The following is a 21,547-nucleotide window of genomic DNA, read 5'->3' as shown; positions in this document are numbered from 1 at the left end:
ACATGAGATGATGGATGTTAACTAAACCTATTGTGATGATTATTTCACAATTATGTAAGTCAAATCATCATGCTATATACCTAAAATTTATACAGTGATGTGTCAATTATTTCTTAATAAAACTGACAAAAAAATTAAAAACACAGGACTTGGCAGTGTATGTGCATATGTGTGTGTTCAGTCGCACAGTTGTGTTCACTCTTGCAACACCATGGACTGTAACCTGCCAGGATCCTCTGTCCATGAGATTTTCCAGGCAAGAATACTGGAGTGGGTTACCATTTCCTCCTCAGGTGATTTTCCCAACCCACAGATTGAACCCACGTCTCCTGCATCTCGTCTCCTGCATTACAGGCAGATTCTTTACCACTGTGCCACCTACAGGAAATAAAATAAACAGCAAAGGATGTGACTTTGGAGGAGGTCGATCTGGGTTGTAATCCCAGCCCCACAATTTACTGTAAGATCCTAAAAAAGTAATTAAACTTCTTTGGGCCTCATCTTTCTTCTCTGAAAAATAGTAATCGTGGAAGTCCATTTTCCTTTCCTCCTTGAAATAACAGCTAAGCTTCATTTCCTGAAGCCACAGTGGTGATACTAGTATTCAATACTAGTGTTTAATAACTAGTACCATGCAAACACTGACTAAGCAGGCCAGATACAACTCAGCACAAGAGTCACCAGCCATAGACAATTAGTGGGACACCCCACTGAACACCAGCCCTGCAGAATCACATTTCTCCATGAAGCATGGACACAGTGCTGGCAACTTGATTAGAGAGTGGAGAAAGGTGAAATCCAGGAAGAACAACAACAACAAAAATACATAGCTTAATAACTCTCAAAAGCATTTGAGCAGTATTTTATAATTTATTAAGTCCTTTCACAAACATTGCTTGCATGTTTAAAACAGTTTCCTGGAAAACACAGTATTGAATCCTCTCAATTCATTTCAATTAAATGTATTCATAATATGCAAACAGCTGTTAGAGGTGAATAAAGGGGTAAGAAAGGATTCCTACTTTAGGAATTTTACATTGTGCTAGAGGTTTAGACAATATACCATTGATTGCTTCTTTTCTAGATGCTTTTTGTTACATGATAGCTAAAAAGTCAATGGCAACCCACTCCAGTATACTTGCCTGGAAAATCCCATGGACGGAGGAGCCTGGTGGGCTGCCGTCTATGGGATCGCACAGAGTCGGACACGACTGAAGCGACTTAGCAGCAGCAGCAGCAGCAGCTAAAAAGTATGTGAATGTTTAACTTTTGCTATAATTCGTAAATTGTTGGGCTGGGATTAGAACCAGGTCTACAACCTTCAAAGTCACACTCTTCCTTATTGGTTATGTAACTATATGGGCTTCCCAGGTGGCTCAGTGGGTAAAGAATCCACCTGCAATGCAGGAGATACAGGAGACATAGGTTCGATCTCTGGGTCGGGAAGATTCCCCTGAAGGAGGGCATGGCAATTCACTCCAGTATTCTTGCCTGGAGAATCCCACATACAGAGGAGCCTGGCGGGCTACTGTCCATGGGGTTACAAAGAGTCAGACACGACTGAACCGACTGAGCGTGCATGCATGCACACACCTGTATATACAGGCAAGTCCTGCTGTAAATGGACATTTCGGGGCCTTCCTGGGACAGAACCCCACCCCGTGCCCTCTGCCTGCCTCTTGTTTGTAAAAAGTTTTAGTCTCCTAAACCTTCCCTGAGTTCCAAAGAGCAGATTCACACAATTACTAACTAGGGAAGTGAGGTAGTACAGAAACAAAGGAAAAGCAAGCCCAATATAATCTTAAACCATGACTTTTATTTTAAACTGATACCTTGATTTATGACCCCAAATTGCACTGTGGCTTTAACCAACTGGCTCCAAGAGGGCTTAAACTATATGACAGTGGGGAGGTAGAGCGGGGCGGTGGGGGGAGTCAATTAAGAACTGAAACTCCTGACCCATCACAAAGGCCCTGAGAAATAATAAAATGCCTCAACCATTGCTATTACTCTCTCCTAGAGAGAAGTTGAGGGATCACAAGACATTGATTGACTGATTTGCTTTGCAGGAACCCATAGATTAATCACTATCACCGAGAACACATCTAGTCACAAGACAGTGCCACGGTATCTACAATTGAGATGTCCTAAAATCACAAAAATCCCCTCTCCTTTACCTTTTGTGCCTTTCAAAACCTTGTGCCCCGGTGAGTCAGCAAGATAAATTGAATTTGACACAAGTCTAGCTCTCCTATCATCCATGTTGGTGCCTCTCCAACTAATAAACCTTTCTTTGATCCAAACTCTTTTCTTTTTGGCTTCACAGTGTGTCAGGCACGCAAAGTTAGGTTCAACAACACTCGGGGGGCAGGGGGGCGCGGTTTGCTTTTGCTCTTTAATATTTATTTTTATTTATTTGTTTGACTCATCAGGTCTTAGTTGTGGCATGCAGGACCTTCTGTCTTCTTTGCGGTGTATAGGATCTGTAGCTGCAGCATGCAAACTCTTAGTTGTGGCATGCGACCTCTAGTTCCCTGACCAGGGATCGAACACGGATCCCTTGCCTTGGGAACATGGAGTCTCAGCCACTGGACCACCAGTGAAGTCACTTGGCAACACTGCATTTGAGTCTTCACTTGAAATACCTCCATGATCAGCCTGTATTCCATTCCAGCTCTTGGACTGTGCATCTTCAGCGACCTCCTTACTCTTCCAGTTTCACCTTCTCTATCTTTGTGCATTTCTCTTTCTTCCCAGCCTAAGAACTTAGTCTCTTTCACCCTTAGCTTTTTTCCCTACCCCTGACCACCCCGCCCCCCAGCCTCACCATTAGAATCTACCTCCTTCTGCCAAACCCACACACCTGAAACTGTTCATTAAGTCAGGTGGAGAGAATCTGAAATCTTGCTGTTGTCTTTCAGTCTCTAAGTCATGTCCCACTCTTTGCAACCCCATGGACTGCAGCACATCAGGCTGCAGGACAGGGAATGTCCTTCACTATCTCCTTCTGATCTTAGCCTGTGTCTGAATATTTTATATTTTCCCTGGTAGTTCAGCGGTAAAGAATCCACCTTCAGTGTTGGAGAGGTGGGTTCAATCCCTGGGTTAGGAAGATTTCCTGGAAAAGGAAATGGCAACCCACTCCAGTATTCTCACCTACAGAATCCCATGAACAGAGGAACCTGGAGGGTTACAGTCCATGGGGTCACAAAGAGTCGGACACGACTTTGCAGCTAAACAACAAAAACAAAATACTTGAGACTTGATGTGGGAACAAGGGAAAAGAAAGAGGATTTGAGTGTGAAAAAGGAGTCTTTTGGCAGCGAAAATAAATAAAGTGAAAAGAGGCTCTTATCTGAGACTAGTCTGGGGAGAAGATAGGAAAAGGACAGCAGAGGGTATCTGTCTTGCTTTCTAGAAGTGTAGCCTGGAGGCAGCAGGATCTCAGGGAGAGAGCGATATGACCATATGGAATGGCCTCTTGGCAGTCATTCCACCAACTGTCTTACAGAGACTCCTATATCACCAGTTTGATACAGAAAAAGCAGGTAAACTAGACCTAAAGAATCATGTGAACAAAGTAGTAAGCATTCCTTAGCAGGGGAACCTGGTGGGCCAGTGGTGAAGAATCAGACCTCTTTCTCATGCCTACCACACAAACACCTTGGCACTATGAGAGTAAAACCCTAGAATTGCTTTGTGTGGGGAGTAGCAGAAAGTCCAAGAAGGCCTGAGGCTAAATTTCCCATTAGCTCAGTTAGGATGGCAACTTAAAATAGAAATTAATTTGTTCCAAAAATAAAGTGGTATTTTTTGTGCACTTGAATTTATGGTTATGATTCATGCTTGCAGACTTTTTTTTTTTTAATTTATAGCATGAGCTTTGTTTCCTTAATAATTGAATTGAGAATTTGTTTTCCCAAAAGGAAATTTAGGGAACTAGATAACAAGTGGTAGAGAATTTGGGTCACTTTTATAAGAGTAATCCTTTTAGTGATAGTAAATTCCTTCTTGGTAGGTCTAGCCTCAGCATAAGTACCAGCAAAGGAAAGATGCCAGAATTAAAAGAGTTTAATTCAAAAAAGAAAGAAATTTTGAGGATCAGAGATTTGCCTCAAGTGATATAGTAGCCAGTGAAGGACTTAACTTCTAATCTGTAGCACTGATATCTTTCCTCTCCTTTTCTTTTGTCTGTCTATTCTTATGTCATTTCCTCCCCTACCCACATTTTGCCCTATCCTGAGTATGAAAGTAAGGTTATAATAACTTGCAATTTTGCATATATTACTGGTCACATTTTATTTATGGTTCTCATTCAGGACATGATTCATTTTTCCCCATCAAGGAAATCAGATTTTATTTTGGCAATGTATATGCAAAAAACTTTGAGATATGTAGAAAATTAATGTTGAATGTCCCGGGACATGATTCAGAGGCTGACTGGGGGAAGGCCTGAATCTCTGGCTGTAGGGGATTATTGTGGTTTGGCAATGAGAAGCTGGGAAAATTGGCTTCTGGAAGAGGGAGAACTTCACCTTTTTTTAGTGAAGGAAGTCGGTGAATATATCCAATTGGTCTCCAGTGGAAGCGAAAGTGTCCGTCACCTGGACCTCTTCCTTTAGGGTGCTTAGGTGGTGGGCCATGGCCTTGGCGATGGTGGTCTTGGGGACCTCGGCTATGTGGTGGTGGGTCACAGGGTCCATGGTCATGGGGATGATGTCCATGGGGGTGGTGTCCATGAGGATGATGTCCATGGGGATGATGTCCATGGGGGTGGTGTCCATGAGGATGATGTCCATGGGGGTGGTGTCCATGGGGATGATGTCCATGGGGATGATGTTCGTGGGGAGGTTGCTCATGAGGATGATGTCCATGGGGATGGTGCTCATCAGAACTATGGTCATGAGGGGGCCCGTGGTTCCCCTTGGTGCCAAAGGGAGGGTGAGGACATCTTAACCCTGGAGGGGGAAATAGTAGAGGAACCCTTGCTTGAAATGGTTGACTGTCTGAATGATTTTTGTGTTCTAGAGGAGGTGGGCGTCTAAAGTTATGTGACTCATGGGGATGACCATGATCTTTAGATCTACTGGGCTTAAATGGAGGCCTTCCAGCCGGAGAATGCTCATGCTCACCAGAGTGAAAGGGACGGCCCAAATGATGTTGCACACCACTGAAGTTTCTATGTTCCTGATGATGGAAACAGAAGAGTGGATATCATCATGTAACACAAAAAGAAACTAGGTGTTTAATTTAATTTATGTCAATGGCGTCTAGATTTTTAGATTCCACAACTATTTTTAAAAGTAGGAAATCAAAAACGGATTTCTCAAATTCTTATCTAGCCAACTCGCATTCAAAATACAAACAAACAAAATCAAAATACAAACAAAACTATCATTTACTGCCATCATTATTTCACAATAGAAATATTTTATTTTAATAATCAAATAACACTTGATTATTTTAATATTTTTGTTATTTTCTGACTCTTGTCAGAGTCAGAAACTTAATCTCAGGGTAAAGGGTAGTCCTTTAGATGAAATAAATGTTATATTGTGAAAACGCTCCTTATTATTATTCTTCCCACCTCAATATAAACTGATGAAATTATACTATAAAATGATCCTTATCTATAGATCAACCTTTGGAAAATTAGTGCCTTATAATTTATATTCTCAACAAGAGTCAAGGTTTTATGGTACAAACATCTCCTACTCCTAAAGAATGATCACTTACCTCTGTGTACTTTTCCTTGTTCAGATTTTAATTTTTAAGTAATCTGTGGAGCCATGTTCATGGTGACAAGCCCGCCCCCTCCATTTGGGGTGGTGCTGGTACATGGGCACTTGGATTATGCTCAGGTTTTTTTTCTGATATAAAAAACACTGTGAAGAATATCTTGGTATAGAATAAAAACTTTCTGGGACATATGTAAAATACTATTTTGAGTCTTATTCCATACACCTTTATATAGTAGATTTTAGCCTCATTCATTTTTTAGGTTCTATGCCTAATACTGAAAGCTAGAAATTAAGTGTCAGCACTGGAGTCCTGACTACAAGAGCCACTTTCAATTCATTACAGGTTGGTTGAATTAATAATGATTTTACTTTTCCGGCAAATCTTACCCTTCTCAATTCTTGGGGAAAAAAAATCCATATTTTTTGTGTCATATCAGCAATTTGTACTGTCCCAGTTGTGCTTTCCCTGTTCTCTCTGTATTTCTCCTCCTTGTCATCCCTACTCCCTCATCCACCATCTCTCTTTCTCCCTCTTGTGTCTCTCTGTCTGTCTCTCTTACACACACACACACAAAATACACACCAACAACCATAAGAACAATATATGCTGTGTGTGTGAAAATATCACCTAGTTTGGCACTGATCATGACAAAGGCTACTTAAGCAACCCACCTTAAGGTTGAAGACTTCACAGTTTGTGACAATGTCTTTTGGGGTTTCCAAGTCAGAGGCTTCCACATCATAGGACAAATCTGCTCTGCAGAATCCAAAGATCTGTAAAGAAGAGATAAACCTGTTAGGGTGTGTGTGTTTGAATGTGTATGCACAGGTGGTAGGAAGGTATCCAGCTTTGTTGTGAACTCCCAGACACTTGGGAAAGGAAAAGAGGCTTTAGAAAAATCAGGGTTGTTTTTGTTTAGTCATTAAGTTGTGTCCTGAGGAGGGTAAGATACGCCAGAAAATAAGGAAATCATGCAGATACCTGAGTATCAGAGGATAAGTGACTAGGGGAACAATCCCTTTGATTGAGCATCAGGAAGACTGGATTCTAACCTCAGCTCAGTTGTGAACATCAGGCAGGACCCTTTGCTGAGCCTCAGTTACCTCTTTGTCAAATGGAGTCACTCTGAGGTGTAAATGAGGTGACATGAGTGATAGCACCGTTGGGTGTCAGTTCTTAATACAAGCTAGTTATTTGTTTCAGTTAAGTCTTTAATCCTAATGGGTAAAAAAAAATCCAATGCTAAGTGTCGGTAAATACATGTATAATTTTATAATATATGTGATACTCTCATGATTCACTTAACTGCTCTGTGCCTTAGTTTCTCCATCTGTAAATCAGGAATAAAAATAGTATCTACTTCATAGGGCAGCAGTGAATTAATAAAGTAACATATGTAAAGCACTTAGAAGGATGCCTGGCACATAGTAAGTGGTTTCTGAATGTTACCTAGCATTTCACAGACACTGATTATACTCACATGAGAGTGTCTGGGAAAGTGGTGACTGGAACAGTTCCTCACAGAGAAGTCCAGGAAGTAACTGGTACCTTCCCCTCCTCTCTAGAACAAATTGGATCCAAGCAGTTTCAAGAACATAAAAAGTTAAAAAAAAAAAAAGCAGTAGATGCTTACTTCCCAACATACTATAAAGTACTATGGGGATTCAAAATTTCCAACATGCACCATTTTTCAGATGGTCTCTGCCTTTAAAAAATTTATCACATAAGTCATAAGGTGAATACTATTTCATTGAAAGTTTCAACTAATACAGACATAATTAAGGGTAGTGTGAAAAATCAACCTTTGTGCCTCCCATTCTCAGAAGTACCACTGTCATCCACTTGATGGATTTTTCCTTCAAGCCCTTTCCTAAATATGTTGCACATATACACATATATCTAATTATTTAACATAAATGGGATCATAGTCTTAAGTATTGTTCTGTAACCTACTTTTTCCATTAACAATATATCTTGAAACTCTTTCCAGTGCATAAACATTCAAAATGTTGTTTTCAGTAATTGCGGTGTATTCATTCCATTGTTTGCATGCACCATAATCTGTGCAAGACTAGCTTGGGTGGGAAGCACCGAGGTCCTTGGACTGGGAGGCAGAACTGTCTCACTCCAGCCACACCACTAGGTGTGGTGAGGTGGGGGCTCTGAGTCTCTGTTTTCCATCATAATACAGGAGATTAGGACCAGATGATTTTAATGACTCACATCAGTTTTATTATTCTCTTCTGTCTTTCCCTCTTCCTTGTTTGGGTTTTCCCTTTTCTCTATTCAATATTCACACACATACACCCACAACTCCAAAACCCGAAGGACTGAAGGAGGGAGCCTCAATTTAAAAGGCCTCAAATTAAAAGGTCGAGTGGGGGCAGCAAAGAGGCTCAGTGCTGCCAAGCTCACACCTGCTGCTTTGGACTCGGGGTCCTCAAAGCTAGCTAAACGTTAGAGGAGACTCACCGCTCTTATAGCCCTCTTCACTTTGTCCACTCTGAAAGGAGCAAAGTCACTGTTCTCCCCTTTGTACTTCTCCAGGGCTTTGTCAGCTTGTTTTCTGTAGAATTCAGTATCCTCAAAGAAATCGAGGAGCACTGGGCTGTCTATAGTATTGGCCAGTGCCGAAGAGACTGGAGAAAGAAATTGTCAGTTTTGCGGTTACTGAGTTAGAAGCGGTAATGTCAATGTTGGGACTTGATAACATGTAAGCGTGATGGCAATAACTATAGCTTCCATTTTACAGATGGAAATGGAGGGTTGGAGACGTAACTTGTCCAAGATCAAGTCAGTCAATCAGTGGCAGAGCTAAACTTAAACCCAGATCCTTCTGATGCTCAAGTCTCTCTTGTGACCCCTATTCGTGACAACCCATCACTCATAAAGTGCTAATATTTTAATGAACTCTTCCCTGTCTCTGCCAAGGAGAGAGGCATCGTTAACACAAAATTTTGCCCAGAGAGAGAAGATGCAGCTCAATCTTTCTTTATGGCCACCTTGTGAGGGAGTTGCTTGACTGTCGAATATTTATATATTGAACCATGTTAAGATTAATTATTTTAAAAGAAATTCTGTGATAATTCTTTGTGAAAAGGTGAATTTAAAAGTTGTGTAATTTAAAGTCAGCGCCGACGGATTAGGGTCATGTCTTTGCCACACTTTGGCTCTGTTCCCCAGGGTGGGTCACTGAATCTCCTTGAGGCTAATTTTATATCTAAAATAGAAAGTATTGTAATCTTTACTTCATAGTCTTGTGAGATTAAACAAGTTAATATATGTATAATGGCTTTGTGAACATATGTAACTTTCAGTCATTGAAGTCAATATTTGAACGCTAAGTACTTTGCAAAGTGTACTACACAGGCTATCTATTTAATTCTGGGAAGAACCTGAAGGGATAATATTATTGTTATCCTCATTTTACAAAGGATGAAAGTTTGAAGAAGTAACTTGCCCTTAAGACCATATAACTACTAAGTGTTGAGGTTGGGGTTCAAACTCAAATCGGACCCCAGAGCCTATTCTCTACAGTGATGTCATACAGCCCCTTGTAAATTTCTGTTTTTAGATGTTGAATTTCTATAAAAGAAGATGTGCCAGTAATAGGGAAAATTTTCTCTTCTCTTCTCAAGAGAGCAAGTAATAATTGCATCTACAAGGGCAGGAACCATTTCTGATACATACTTCGTAGACTTCTGTGATGAATACCACTGTTTGATTAAATTTTGTGTGAACCTAGAATTAATTAGCATTTTAACAGACAATCATACCAGAACTTGTGGTGCAGTTATAGTCATTCACTCTAAGATCCTCAGACCCAGCCAAATGTGTTATAGCGATTACCTTACATTGTCCAATCACCTGTAAGAAAGAGAGGTTTATGTTATTGCCTACTTCTTTCCTTAGGTTGATCCGAGGGGAAAAAAAGTGAGGCAGTATACTCCTACTATCCATTTGAAATTATTGTGCTTTCTCTCACCAAACCCTCTCAAAAACCTATATTTTCTTAGCATAGTTCTGTGAGCTGGATATGCTGCTGCTGCTGCTAAATCGCTTCAGTCGTGTCCGACTCTGTGCGACCCCATAGACGGCAGCCCACCAGGCTCCCCAGTTCCTGGGATTCTCCAGGCAAGAACACTGAAGTGGGTGCTGGATATGCTACAAGCATCCAAAACCCTCATGAGAACCACAGAGAAAGTGTTGAAAGAGATCATGGCCATATCCCAAACATTTTCAAGGGAAAAAAAAAAATACTAAAACTGCTGGATATGTAGTCATCTTATTTTCTGGAACTGAAATCTTACATCTTTGCTCATTTATCTTTGCATCTTCCTCTGTAGCAGAGAACCTGGGCTCTGAGAACCCATGTGCAATGTGCAGAACAAGCGTTCCTCATGGTGACTGCAACTAATCCCTTTGGCCATTTCTGTTAGGGAGACCAGTATTCACATTTACAGGTTCAGAGGTTCTTAGACATTAGGTGATTTGCCCAAGGTCTCACAGCTGGTCATGCTATTACATGGGACCATCAGTCCTACTGACTTTTCTTGAACTGGTTTCCCAGTATGGCTCTCAAGAAAATACTACTTGAAGTCAACATAGTCCTTGTAAGCCAAGTGGCAGAAGTTTTGCTCTTATTGTTTACTGTGTAAGCCCAGGTGTGCAACCACCCTGGGCAAGAAGATATTTCTGCTTCTTTCTATCTATTGATAGAAGCCAGGAATGCTAAGAGGAGAGGAATAGTACCCAGTTTACTTACTATTTCAGATGGACGACGAGAAACATCTGGATCACACTCATCCCAGTGCTTCCTGGATAGGACTGGACAGTCAGATTCTTTCACATCCAAGACTAAATAGTAGACAGCTGTGGATTCCTGGGGAATGTCAAGAAAGCAATGGCTGGGTAGCATGTGGAAACCCAGAGTTTTCCAATAAAAATAAGCTCTTTATCTCTTAAATAGAATTCCTGTCATTCCTGCCATTCTACTCCTCTCCAAGTCATTGCAGGTGCCCTACCTTTATATCATTTGATCTGTTTATTTAATAAAAAGCATCAGAGAGTTTTTAACTGGTCATAATGTTGCTTCTGCCCATGAATTTTAAAGAACAACCACAAAAAGGCAGTGTTGGTTTGGGTGGAAGTATTGAAGGTACAAGCCTAGAATATAAGCAATGACAGCGATATTATGGCCTCCATTCTGTATGTGCAGTTGTGTCCTCTCATCCAGTTCTATTCCTGAACTTGGGTTTCTTGTCTCTCTCTCTTTTTTAATAGATTGACTTTTTTTTTTTTTCCTTTGGCAGCATGTGGGATCCTACTTCCCTGACCAGGGATCAAACCTGTTCCCCTTACAGTGGAAACTCAGAGTCCTAACCACTGGACCATCAGGGAAATCCCAGATTTCTTGTTTTGATTTCAACTTGCCCAAGCTAAATTCACTCTCTTCTCTTACAAACTAGCTCTGTCTCTCTACCTCCTTTGTCTAATCAGAGATGCCATTATTTATTGCCTTAGTCTTTGGCTTAAGGAGTGTCTCTCTTCCAAGATGATGGCTGTTCCAAAACCCACAGAGAACCTCTGAAACCCCTCTGCCTTTGTTCTGTTTCTCCATACCTTCCTTCCAGATTCCCTACACACATAGAGGTGGTATACCAGGAATCCTCCTAGAAGGCCATTATGCTATTCAAATCCTGCTCATTCTTCAGGATCCAAATGAAGCCTTCTCCCATTCATCATAATTGATCTTCTGTTTGATCCCTCCAGCATTTATTCCACTCACTTAGTCACCTGAGTATATCCCATCTTACCCAGTTCATCTATGTGTGTGTGTGAGCTGATTATTATTTCCTTGAGAGCAAGGCCCATAGTTTATTACAATCTTTCTCTTATAGCACTTAGTCTTTGATTGGGCTCTGCATAAGTGCTTGTAAGTATTTAGAGGCTGATCAAGGACATAATGACTGTCATATCCAGCTCTTTGCAACCGCACGGACTGTAGCCCAACAGGTTCCTCTATCCATGGGATTTTCCAGGCAAGAATACTGGAGTGGGTTGACATGCCCTCCTCCAGGGGATGTTCCCAACCCAGAGATCGAACCCACGTCTCCTATGTCTCCTGCATTGGCACAAGGGTTCTTTACCATTAGTGCCACCTGGGAAGTCCAGGACATACTAGTAACAAATATTAATTCCAAGGATAAGAGAACAGTTAGAGCAGCCCTGAGGGCTTCCCAGGTAGCACAGTGGTAAAGAATCTGCCTGCCAATACAGGAGACACAAGAGACACGGGTTTGATCCCTGGGTGGCGAAAATCCCCTGGAAGAGGAAATGGCAACCCACTCCAGTATTCTTGTTTGGGAAGTCCCATGGACAGAGGGGCCTGGCCAGCTACAGTACATGAAAAGAGTCAGACATGACTGAACACAGTACAGCACAGAGCAGCCCAGAAATGAAACCAACAACTCTGACCAAAGCCAACCCACTGTGCAAAGTGGCAGGCTTAGGAGCTAGCGTCTCCTTTGGCCCTGGTCCATCACTTCCCCACTCAGCTCTGTCATGGGAGGCTCCTCACCACTTTGTCCAAGTGGGCATCAGCGACCCGCAGCAACTGGAAAAGGTAGCCATCCCACCGTCCTTTATTGATCAGGTCTAGAGCTTTCGCAGCCACAGGCTCAACAGCATCACAGCCTGTGGGATTCACAGCACAAGAACACTGCTGTGTGATCAGAAGGATGGAAAGCAGTGCTGCAGTGAGTCCCTTCATCTTGTTAAAATGTGAAAAGCATCCCTTGCTCTGGGATACCATGGCAGAGAAGTTTATACACATTTTTTAAAACGCACACACAACTGATTAAGCAAGTTTTTATACATTTTTGTTATGTAACCGGGAATGTTCGCCTTGACCCCTGGTTCAAATATCCGTCAACATTCTGTAAATGATTAGTGGGCCTTGGGGACAGAAACTTGAAACATGCCATGTTTATAAACATTCCTTGTTTATAAAATGGGGATTGATATCTCTCGGCAGCACTGTGTGATGATTAAATTAGAAAACATAAAAAGTAACCTATACAATTTTTGACGCAGATTCAGGTGTTAAATAAATGATGCTATTTTATTATTATAGTTAATGTGTCTGTGATGCCAAAATCTCAGCTTCTCTACATTGGTGCTGAATTGAATCTCAGAGACTGAGTTTTGGGTGAAGTAGAAAAGAATAGCTTTATTGTTTTGCCAGGTACAAGGGGCCACAGCAGGCTAATGCCCTCAAAACCACGTGTCCCAACGTGAGGAAGACAATGAAATGTTTTATAGTAATTTTTCAGAGAGGGTGTGATCAGCTTGTGGTCATTCTTCTAATGGGTTCGAGGTGAGGTAAGTAGAAGTCAGCATCATCAACCTTCAGGCCTGACAGGTCTGGGGTCTCTGTGTTTGGAGGCAGCATACCATCATTAATTGTTAACTTCTCCCACCTGGAGGGGGTTTCAGTATCTGCAAAACCGCTTAAAGATATTGTTGTGTGTAATGGTTGAAGAGGAAACAGGACCTAGGCCCAAGACTACTCTTGACTGTTTCTCCCTGGTCTTGAACCCCTGTGCATGCTAAGTCACTTCAGTCATGTCTGACTCTATGTGATCCCATGGACTATAGCCTGCCAGGCTACCCTGTCCATGGGATTCTTTAGGCAAGAATACTGGAGTGGGCTGCCATTTCCTCCTCCAGGGGATCTTCCCCACCCAGTGATCAAATCCGCATCTCTCTCTTACATCTCCTGCATTGGCAAGCAGATTCTTTACCACTAACAACACCTGGGAATCCCCTCCCTTTTCAAATTAACAGCTGCTTGAATTGAAAGTCAGGGAAGGTCATGGAGGCTAAATAATCAGTAATCAGAAAAATGGGGGACACAGAAAACCTTTGTGCCCAGGAGCCCCACAGGGTCCTGCTCAGTATCACCTGGGAAAAAGTTGGGAGCACCCCCATGTCATTCCAGTTCTTTGTGACCCTTAAAGTATGCTAAAGAAAATTAGTTCACGTGGAAGAGGAAGGTGGTGAAGGTAGCAGTCAAGTCATTCGATGCCCTTCACAGAGAAAGGGTTAGAGGGCCTATACCATTGGGTGAGGGACCCAGCACTGGGGGATAGGGCTGAGATTAAGCTAATCCCCCATCTGCACCCCTCCTGAAAAAACAGCGTAAGTGCACAGACCCCTCATACCAGTAGAGCCCAGCCGCCTCAGAAAGGATGAGCGGAAGTCAGCCCAGGTTGCCTCCCCACCACCAGTGACCTACAGCACCTGCCTTCCTCCCCAGTCTCCTTCCAGTGTCAGCGTCTACAGCCATGGTTCTCAGCCTTGAATTCATATTGGAGTCACCCGAGGAGCTTTTCAAAATCCTTGTGTCCAGGCCTCCCCCAGAGCAATTAAACCAGGGGCTCTCGGGATGGACTCAGGTGTTGGTAGTTTTCCCAATGTGCAGTCAAAGCTGGGAACCCAAAGAATTTGAAGAGAGAAGCCATGGGGAAGGTGTTCGGAATGAGACCTCAAGAAATCCATTTTGAATTATATTTGAGATTGTACCTTTAATATTAGTAACCGTAGCTTTTAAATATCCAAACCAGACAGCTTCAGTGTAATTTAGAATGACAGGAATAGTATGGAATCTGGCCAAGGTGTTACTCAGCCGCTCCAACCCAGAGAGGGAGGGGAAGGTCATTGATTAGAACACAACTGTATTATGTTTCAATGGAGAAGAGGTTGAGCTCCTTAATTAGTCTTTTCTAGTATTGCTACACTGGCCACACCCACTATTGAGTGCCCTGGGTCAGTCAAATGGTGGTGGAGGGAAAGAGATTGGAACACTGAGGGGATAAGAGGGCACTGACAGTGAGAATCAGATTTTCCTGAACACTGTTGTGGAAGGACTAATGCTGAAGCTGAAACTCCAATACTTTGGCCACCTGATGTGAAGAACTGACTCATTTGAAGAGACCCTGATGCTGGGAAAGATTGAGGGCAGGAGGAGAAGGGGACGACAGAGGATAAGATGGTCGGATGGCATCATCGACTCAATGGACATGAGTTTGAGTAAACTCCGGGAGTTGGTGATGGACAGAGAGGCCTGGCATGCTGCAGTCCATGGGGTCGCAAAGAGTCGGACACGACTGAGTGACTGAACTGAACTGAACTATTGTGTTAAGACCTAGGGGTAGTCATGAGAGCCATGCATTCTCTTCTCCTTGCTTTATTTTTTGGCTGTGCCATATGGTGTATGGGCTGTTAGTTCCCTGACCAGAGATCGAAACTGTTCTTCCTGCATGCGAAGCACAGAGTCCCAACCACCAGACCACCAGGGAAGTCCCTTCCGTCTACTTTATCGAACCTTAAAGACAAATAATGTACTAGTGATGTGTTATGTTTCTTGCTAGACCCTGACTGAAATAGGGTCAAAGACACCAACTGATACCCCGACTGAGTCATTTTTCCATCTTAGAGGAGGCAGATAAGGGTAATAGTGTGTGAATATTGTCTATTGCTCTTAAGCAAATTATACCAAGGCATATGAACCTCTTCTGGGAAACAGCTCCCACGAGGGAGGAAAATAGTCATATCTGCTAATTCCCTGTCATATGAGTTTGCTAGGGCTTCCAGAACAGAGTACCACAGACTGGGTGGCTTAAACAATACAAGTAATTTCTTTCATAATTCTAGAGACTAAGAAGTCCAAGATCAAGGTGTCAGAGGACTGGTTTCTTCTGAGGCCTCTCTCCTTGGCTTGTACGTGGCCATCTTCTCTCTGTCCCCGCGTATTCTTCCCTCTGTACTTGTCTGTATGCTAGATCTCCTCTTCCTATAAGGACACACACTGAACTAGGGCCCACCCGAATGACTTCAGGACTTCCCTGGTGGCTCAGAGGTTAAAGCGTCTGCCTCCAATGCGGGAGACCTGGGTTCAATCGCTGGGTCGGGAAGATCCCCTGGAGAAGGAAATGGCAAACCACTCCAGTGTTCTTGCCTGGAGAATCCCATGGACGGAGGAGCCTGGCAGTCTACAGTCCACGGGGTCGCAAAGAGTCGGACACGACTGAGCGACTTTCCTTCCTTCCTAATGACTTCATTTTTAACCTAATTACCTCTTTAAAGACCTTACTTCCAAATACAGTCACATTCTGAGAAACTGGGGATTAGGACTTCAGTATATGAATTTTACAGGGACACAATGCAGCCCATAGCACCTGCCCAATTTAAAAAGATATGTGTGTATGTGTATATATATATATATATATATATGTGTGTGTATATGTGCTACTACATATATTTGTGTGTGTATATGTGTATAAAGACATGTATAAACACATGCATTATTATATAGTTTTTTAAATTAAAAAATTGGGAGTAAATGTTATCTGGTTCCTTAATTTCTGCTCTGGGAAAAAATTTCAAAGGAGGCAGAAAGTTCTCCAGTTTGAAACAATGCTTTGTTCTCGCCAGGCTTAACCACAGGCTACAGGCAAATGTCACTTCCATCTACCCCATCACTAAATTTATCAAGTTCTAGGGCTTGAAGACTATTCAGACAGGTAAGAAAACAAAATCCACCTTCAAGTTGAAGGTTGTGCAGACAATATCTGACCAATACTTGGTGTTGAAATGATTATGGTATAAAGGAAGAGTGAAGTTCTGATGAATCCCAGTCTCTTGATAGCCTTTAATTTTTATCTTATTTGATCAAAAGAATCACACTATGCTTTTGTAAAAAATTAACAGAAATCTCAATTACATAGAGTTGGGAGACCAGAAGGGGGAGCACTCATGCCCTGTGACAGTGGCAGAGCTCAACAAACAAGAAGAGAGACTTCTGTCCTGGCAACAGCTCAGCCAATGGAAAGCCACGGACTCTGTTTACTACAGCTCTCTCAACTTTCTTTTCCTCTTTATAAAAGTTTTCTTTCCCTTGCTGTCTGGGGAGTTCTCTGCAGGTATCTGAGTTTACAAACCCTAAACTGCAATTTTCTGCTGATCCCAAATAAATCCATCTTTGCTGAAGAGATAGCTGGCAGTGTATTTGTTTCAGGCCAACATTTTGGTGGCCTGTACAAGGCCCAGAGAAGATGCCCAGCAGCTCCAGAGTTGGTGAGCAAACAGGTGTGGTATCCACAGTTGAACCAATTATTGCTCATAGCTTTTCCTGCCCAGGAGTTTGAAGGTATAGCTTTCTCCCAAATTTGAGCTTATACTTTCTTTGCTTTGTTCAGTTCAGTTCAGTTCAGTTGCTCAGTCGTGTCTGACTCTTTGCGACTCCATGGAGTGAAGCACGCCAGGCCTCCCTGTCCATCACCAGCTCCTGGAATTTACCTAAACTCATGTCCATTGAGTTGGTGATGCCATCCAACCATCTCATCCTCTGGTGTCCCCTTCTCCTGCCTTCAATCTTTCCCAGCATCAGGGTCTTTTCCAGTGAGTCAACTCTTCACATCAGGTGGCCAAACTATTGGAATTTCAGCTTCAATATCAGTCCTTCCAATGAACACCCAGGACTGATCTCCTTTAGGATGGACTGGTTGGATCTCCTTGCAGTCCAAAGCTCCAGGCTTTATTTAGCATCTATTTAAAGATTTCCTCTTTCTGGTTAAGGCCTTGTTCTGCATGTGAAGTTGGCACTTCTGCCTAATTTGAGATCAGGCTGTTTCACTGAACTTGTCTAGGCTTCACCTATTCCCTTTGGAACAAAGGCTGCTTCTCCTGAAGCTGGGTATCCTTTGACTCATTCCTTGGGGAACAGGGGATTTTTTTCTGAATCAGTGTGGAGTTTTTCAGCCTTTGGTTTACTTCTTTGGAAGCACTGTCTTCTGGAGACTGGCTTTAAAAAGCCTTCAGTCTGGATCCTTCAGACTTTCAAGGTGTCTCAGTGGTAAAGAATCTGCCTGTCAATGCAAAAAGATTCAGGAGATACGGCTTGATTCCTGCATGAAAAAGATCCCCTGCAGGAGGAAATGGCAACCCACTCCAATATTCTTGCCTGGAAAATCCCAAGGACAGAGGAGCATGGTGGTCTACAGTTCATAGTGTTACAAACAGTCAGACACGACCAAGCATACACACCCACACAGATACATACACTGGATCCTTTAGGACCAAGCTATCTCCTTAAGACTGGCTGGGATCAGCCTTGTAGCTGTTTGAGCTGTTTGTGCTATAAGATATTCAAGCTGTATGAAATTGTTCTTTACTGTAGAGGAAAAACTCTAAGAAATGGGATCCTAGTTATATAAGTATTTTACAGAGACTCCTGCTGATTTTATGTCTAAACACCTTCCTCATATTCATTTCTAACTGAGTAAATGGAATTGACCAAGGAAATTTAGAATACCAGTGGCCATTGTGGGGGACTTCTGAAATTCACAAATTTAATTTCCTTAAAATTGAACTAGACTACAAGAAGTCAAACATTTCCAGAACTGAGTGGCATGCTAATTTCACTTGTTATTTTGAGACTTCTCAACTGTTATCAGGAGTCTGAAATTGTCTCTTCAAAAGATTAACTGAGGCAAACAAGTGATGGAAGAAAGATAAAAGAGCTCCCAAAGCCTGAGGCTCTTCTTCCTTGGTTTCTTTGTCCCAGACTTTGCCTCTGGCATCATATTCTTCTTTCTTTCCTATGATGCCTGTGCCTCCACTATATCTTCCAATCCCTCAGACAAATTCTCCCACCAAACTTTCCTTTTTCTCTAAAACTCCCCGCACTCCCTTACCAGCTTGGTTTCTCTGACTTTTATCAGCTAGTTCATATGCTCATTGGTAAAGACCAGGCCCAGTATTGAATGAAAATCACTAACTGGGGAAGTCCTGAAAAGTCTCTAGAATTACAACTGGGAGTCCAGTCCACTAACTTACTATAATATATGATCAGGCTCAGGCAATCTCTAACAACCTCATTAAGAAATTCCTAGGGCTTTTCCAAAGTCTGTTGACGGGAACAAAATCCAGGCTTGCAAACAAAACTCTGATGAACCGGTTCATGAATATTACAGTAGACTTCAGATTCTGGTCTTCCATATGATGTTGATTCCACCTGGGTAGCTTTTAACTCTATGTTTATTAATGGGCTGAACCAGGATCTTTCCCTTCTAAAAGAAGGATCAGGATAGAAGGCAACTATGTCTGCTCAGATTTAGTGAATCTGGCAAACCAGCTCTCTCATACTTTAGATGAATCACCTCCAAGGAAGACAGCCAAAATCTTAATATTCAACTCCAATAAATGAAGGCACCTAAACAAAATGAAAACCTTCCTGGCTTCCTCTACTATTGCAAGGGACCAGGACTTTGGAAAAGAGATTGTTACAAATTTAACTGCTTTGCATACCCTCAGCCCTCTAACCAGCCTTTCCAGCATCCTCCTGATTGTCGATGATGAGGTTCCAAGGAACTGTAAGAGCTCTTCCCAATAATCCCTCTTAAATGCCTTAGAGAAACATTTTTCTGGATTGGGGATGAATATTTTCCAGTCCTAAATGATACTAGAGCCATACTATTTTTGTTCGTAATGTATATGTTTTATTGAAGTATATAGTTGACTTACACTAGAGCCATACTCTTTGTTGTTGTTATTTTGTCACTAATTCCTGTCCTACTCTTTGCAACCCCGTGGACTGTAACATGCCAGACTCTCCTGTCCTTTACTACCTCCTGGAGTTTGCTCAGACTCATGTCCATTGAGTCAGTGGTGCTATCTAACCATCTCATCCTCTGTCACCCACTTCTCCTCCTGTCCTGAATCTTTTCCAACATCAGAGTCTTTTACAATGAGGTGGCTCTTTTCATCAGGTGACCAAAATACTGGAGCTTCAGCATCAGTCCTTCCAATGAGTTTCTGGGGTTGATTTCCTTTAGAATATAGTCTTTGTACTCAACCCAAAGCTATAGACAGGCCTTGTCTTGAAGCACTAAAACAGTTCAGACAGTGGGGATCTCCAGTGAGCCTCAAGAGGTTCCTGCATCTGAACTCATTCCCTTTTGTTTAGGCCTTTTGAGAGATAGGCACACTTTTCCCCTTAGTTCCTCTCAGTCATTTCAGTCGCTCAGTTGTGTCCGACTCTTTGCAACCCCATGGACTGCAGCACGCTAGGCTTCCCTGTCCTCTGCCCTCATTAATTTATTAGAGACTTCTTAGAGAAGTATACTGGAATGCCTTTCTCTAAAAAGGGGGGAATAATTCTAGAAAACTGACAGTCATCATCAAAGTGATCCATGAGGTGAATTAAATGATCTTTTGATCTTTTATTTGTTCCATCTCTGACAGTAGTAGAACAGATTCTAGAAACACTGATCATTTGTCTCTATTGAATCAGCTACCACTCTCCTTATGGGCACAATCCACAGTATACTTCCCATCAAGATTCAAGTAGATCCCTCAAAACTTCTTCCCAGAATTAATCAATACCCTATTTGTAAAGAAACCCTTCAAGGCATAAAGCCCATAATAGAAGATTACAAGCCTCAAGGCCTCATTTTCCCTTGTACATTAATAGCTCTTGCATACTTCCCATATTACTGGTGAGAAAATCTAAGAACCAAGTGTTGAGATTTGTCCAGGACCTCTGAGCAATAAGCAACATTGTTATCTCTCATACCTTACTAACAATCCATTCTCACCGGAGGTAAATTTTGTTTACTGAAATTGATTTATGCAGTACATTCTTCAGTATTCCAGTTAATGAAGCTAGCCAGTACCTTTTTGTCTTTACTTGGGAAGAAAAAAATTCACCTGGAAAGCAATGCCTCAGGGTTATACTGACAGTCCTTCTTATTTCTCACAAATCCTAAAGGCTGATCTGAAATATTCTTTCTTTCTTTTGTTTTTTGGCCACGCCATGGGGCTTGTGGGATCTCAATTCCCTGACCAGGGATTGAATCCTTGCCCTTGGCAGTGAAGTCGCAGAGTCCTAACCAGCAACCACCAGGGAATTCCCTGGGCTAAAGGCTGATCGGAATGATATAAACTTCCCTAGGGGTTTTACTTTGTTGCAACAGGTGGATGGTTTCCTTCTTTGCTGTCTTTCTCAAGCCTTCTCAAAGGAAGACAGCATCCACTAGCTAAAACTTTTAGCCTTAAAGGGACTTAAGGTTGTCAAAGAAAAACTGTAGCTTGTCCAAACCCAGGTTGATATTTAGAGCATCTGATAGCAGAACAAGGTCTGTACTGAGATCCAGATAAGACCTCGAACTGTCCTAAGCCCCATCAGACCTAAGCACAACTGTGAGGTTTTCTCAGATTAGTTGGTTATTAATGAAATTAGATTCCAAATTTCTTTCTTATGGCCATACCTCTATGTTTTATTCAACAATAAAGGCCTCTGTTTTGTGGGAAGAACTGGCAACAGTCTTCGAGGCCTTAAAGGAGAGTCTGATGAACTCTCACCTGACTTCGGGCATCCCAATGATCAGATTCCCCTTTTCATTTTTGTATATGAAGAGGAAGGGAATGCCTCGGGGTACTCACCAAAAACACAAGGACCACTGTCAACTCACAGAGTATTATGGCCAGCAACTGGGTCCTGTGGCAGAGGGATACCTCTCTTGCCTTAGAGCTATTACAGCCACTGCCCTTTTGGTTAAGACCATTGAGAAAATTGTTGTGGGAACCTCGTTAACTATTTTTGTATTTCATACGGTTAGAAGCCTCCTGAACTCTTATCATGCTCAACATTTCTCAGCCAGTCACCTCACCTCTTATGAAGTCCTTTTATTAACTGTTGCTCACATAACTCTTTTTGTTGTAATAGCCTTAACCTGGCTAT

General features: G+C 42.2%; 1 protein-coding gene across 1 annotated transcript; it reads right to left on the bottom strand.

The window, feature by feature from the left end:
* Positions 1–4,284: 4,284 nt before the first annotated feature.
* Positions 4,285–12,574, bottom strand: HRG (histidine rich glycoprotein). Its single transcript, XM_081571417.1, has 7 exons — positions 12,323–12,574; positions 10,508–10,624; positions 9,519–9,609; positions 8,215–8,381; positions 7,223–7,303; positions 6,414–6,515; positions 4,285–5,187 (listed from the first exon to the last, which is right to left on the bottom strand). The coding sequence occupies exons 1-7, from the start codon at positions 12,554–12,556 to the stop codon at positions 4,357–4,359; spliced, it is 1,623 nt and encodes a 540-aa protein (XP_081427543.1). The 5' UTR covers positions 12,557–12,574; the 3' UTR covers positions 4,285–4,356.
* Positions 12,575–21,547: the final 8,973 nt, after the last annotated feature.

The sequence above is a fragment of the Giraffa tippelskirchi genome, chromosome 2 (genome assembly GCF_054371585.1).
Source record: "Giraffa tippelskirchi isolate mGirTip1 chromosome 2, T2T-mGirTip1v1.2.pri, whole genome shotgun sequence".
Lineage (NCBI taxonomy): Eukaryota > Metazoa > Chordata > Mammalia > Artiodactyla > Giraffidae > Giraffa > Giraffa tippelskirchi.
Note: the sequence above shows the minus strand (reverse complement) of the source record. Positions and strands in the feature narration are given on the sequence as shown.

Excerpts from the sequence above, each read along its gene's own strand:
- HRG (XM_081571417.1), bottom strand. The coding sequence starts at position 12,556 with ATGGTATCCCAGAGCAAGGGATGCTTTTCACATTTTAACAAGATGAAG. Across the intron at positions 10,625-12,322 it reads ATGCCCACTTGGACAAAGTG|GAATCCACAGCTGTCTACTA; the intron begins GTGAGGAGCCTC and ends GACATTCCCCAG. Across the intron at positions 5,188-6,413 it reads GTGAAGTCTTCAACCTTAAG|GAACATAGAAACTTCAGTGG; the intron begins GTGGGTTGCTTA and ends TTCCATCATCAG.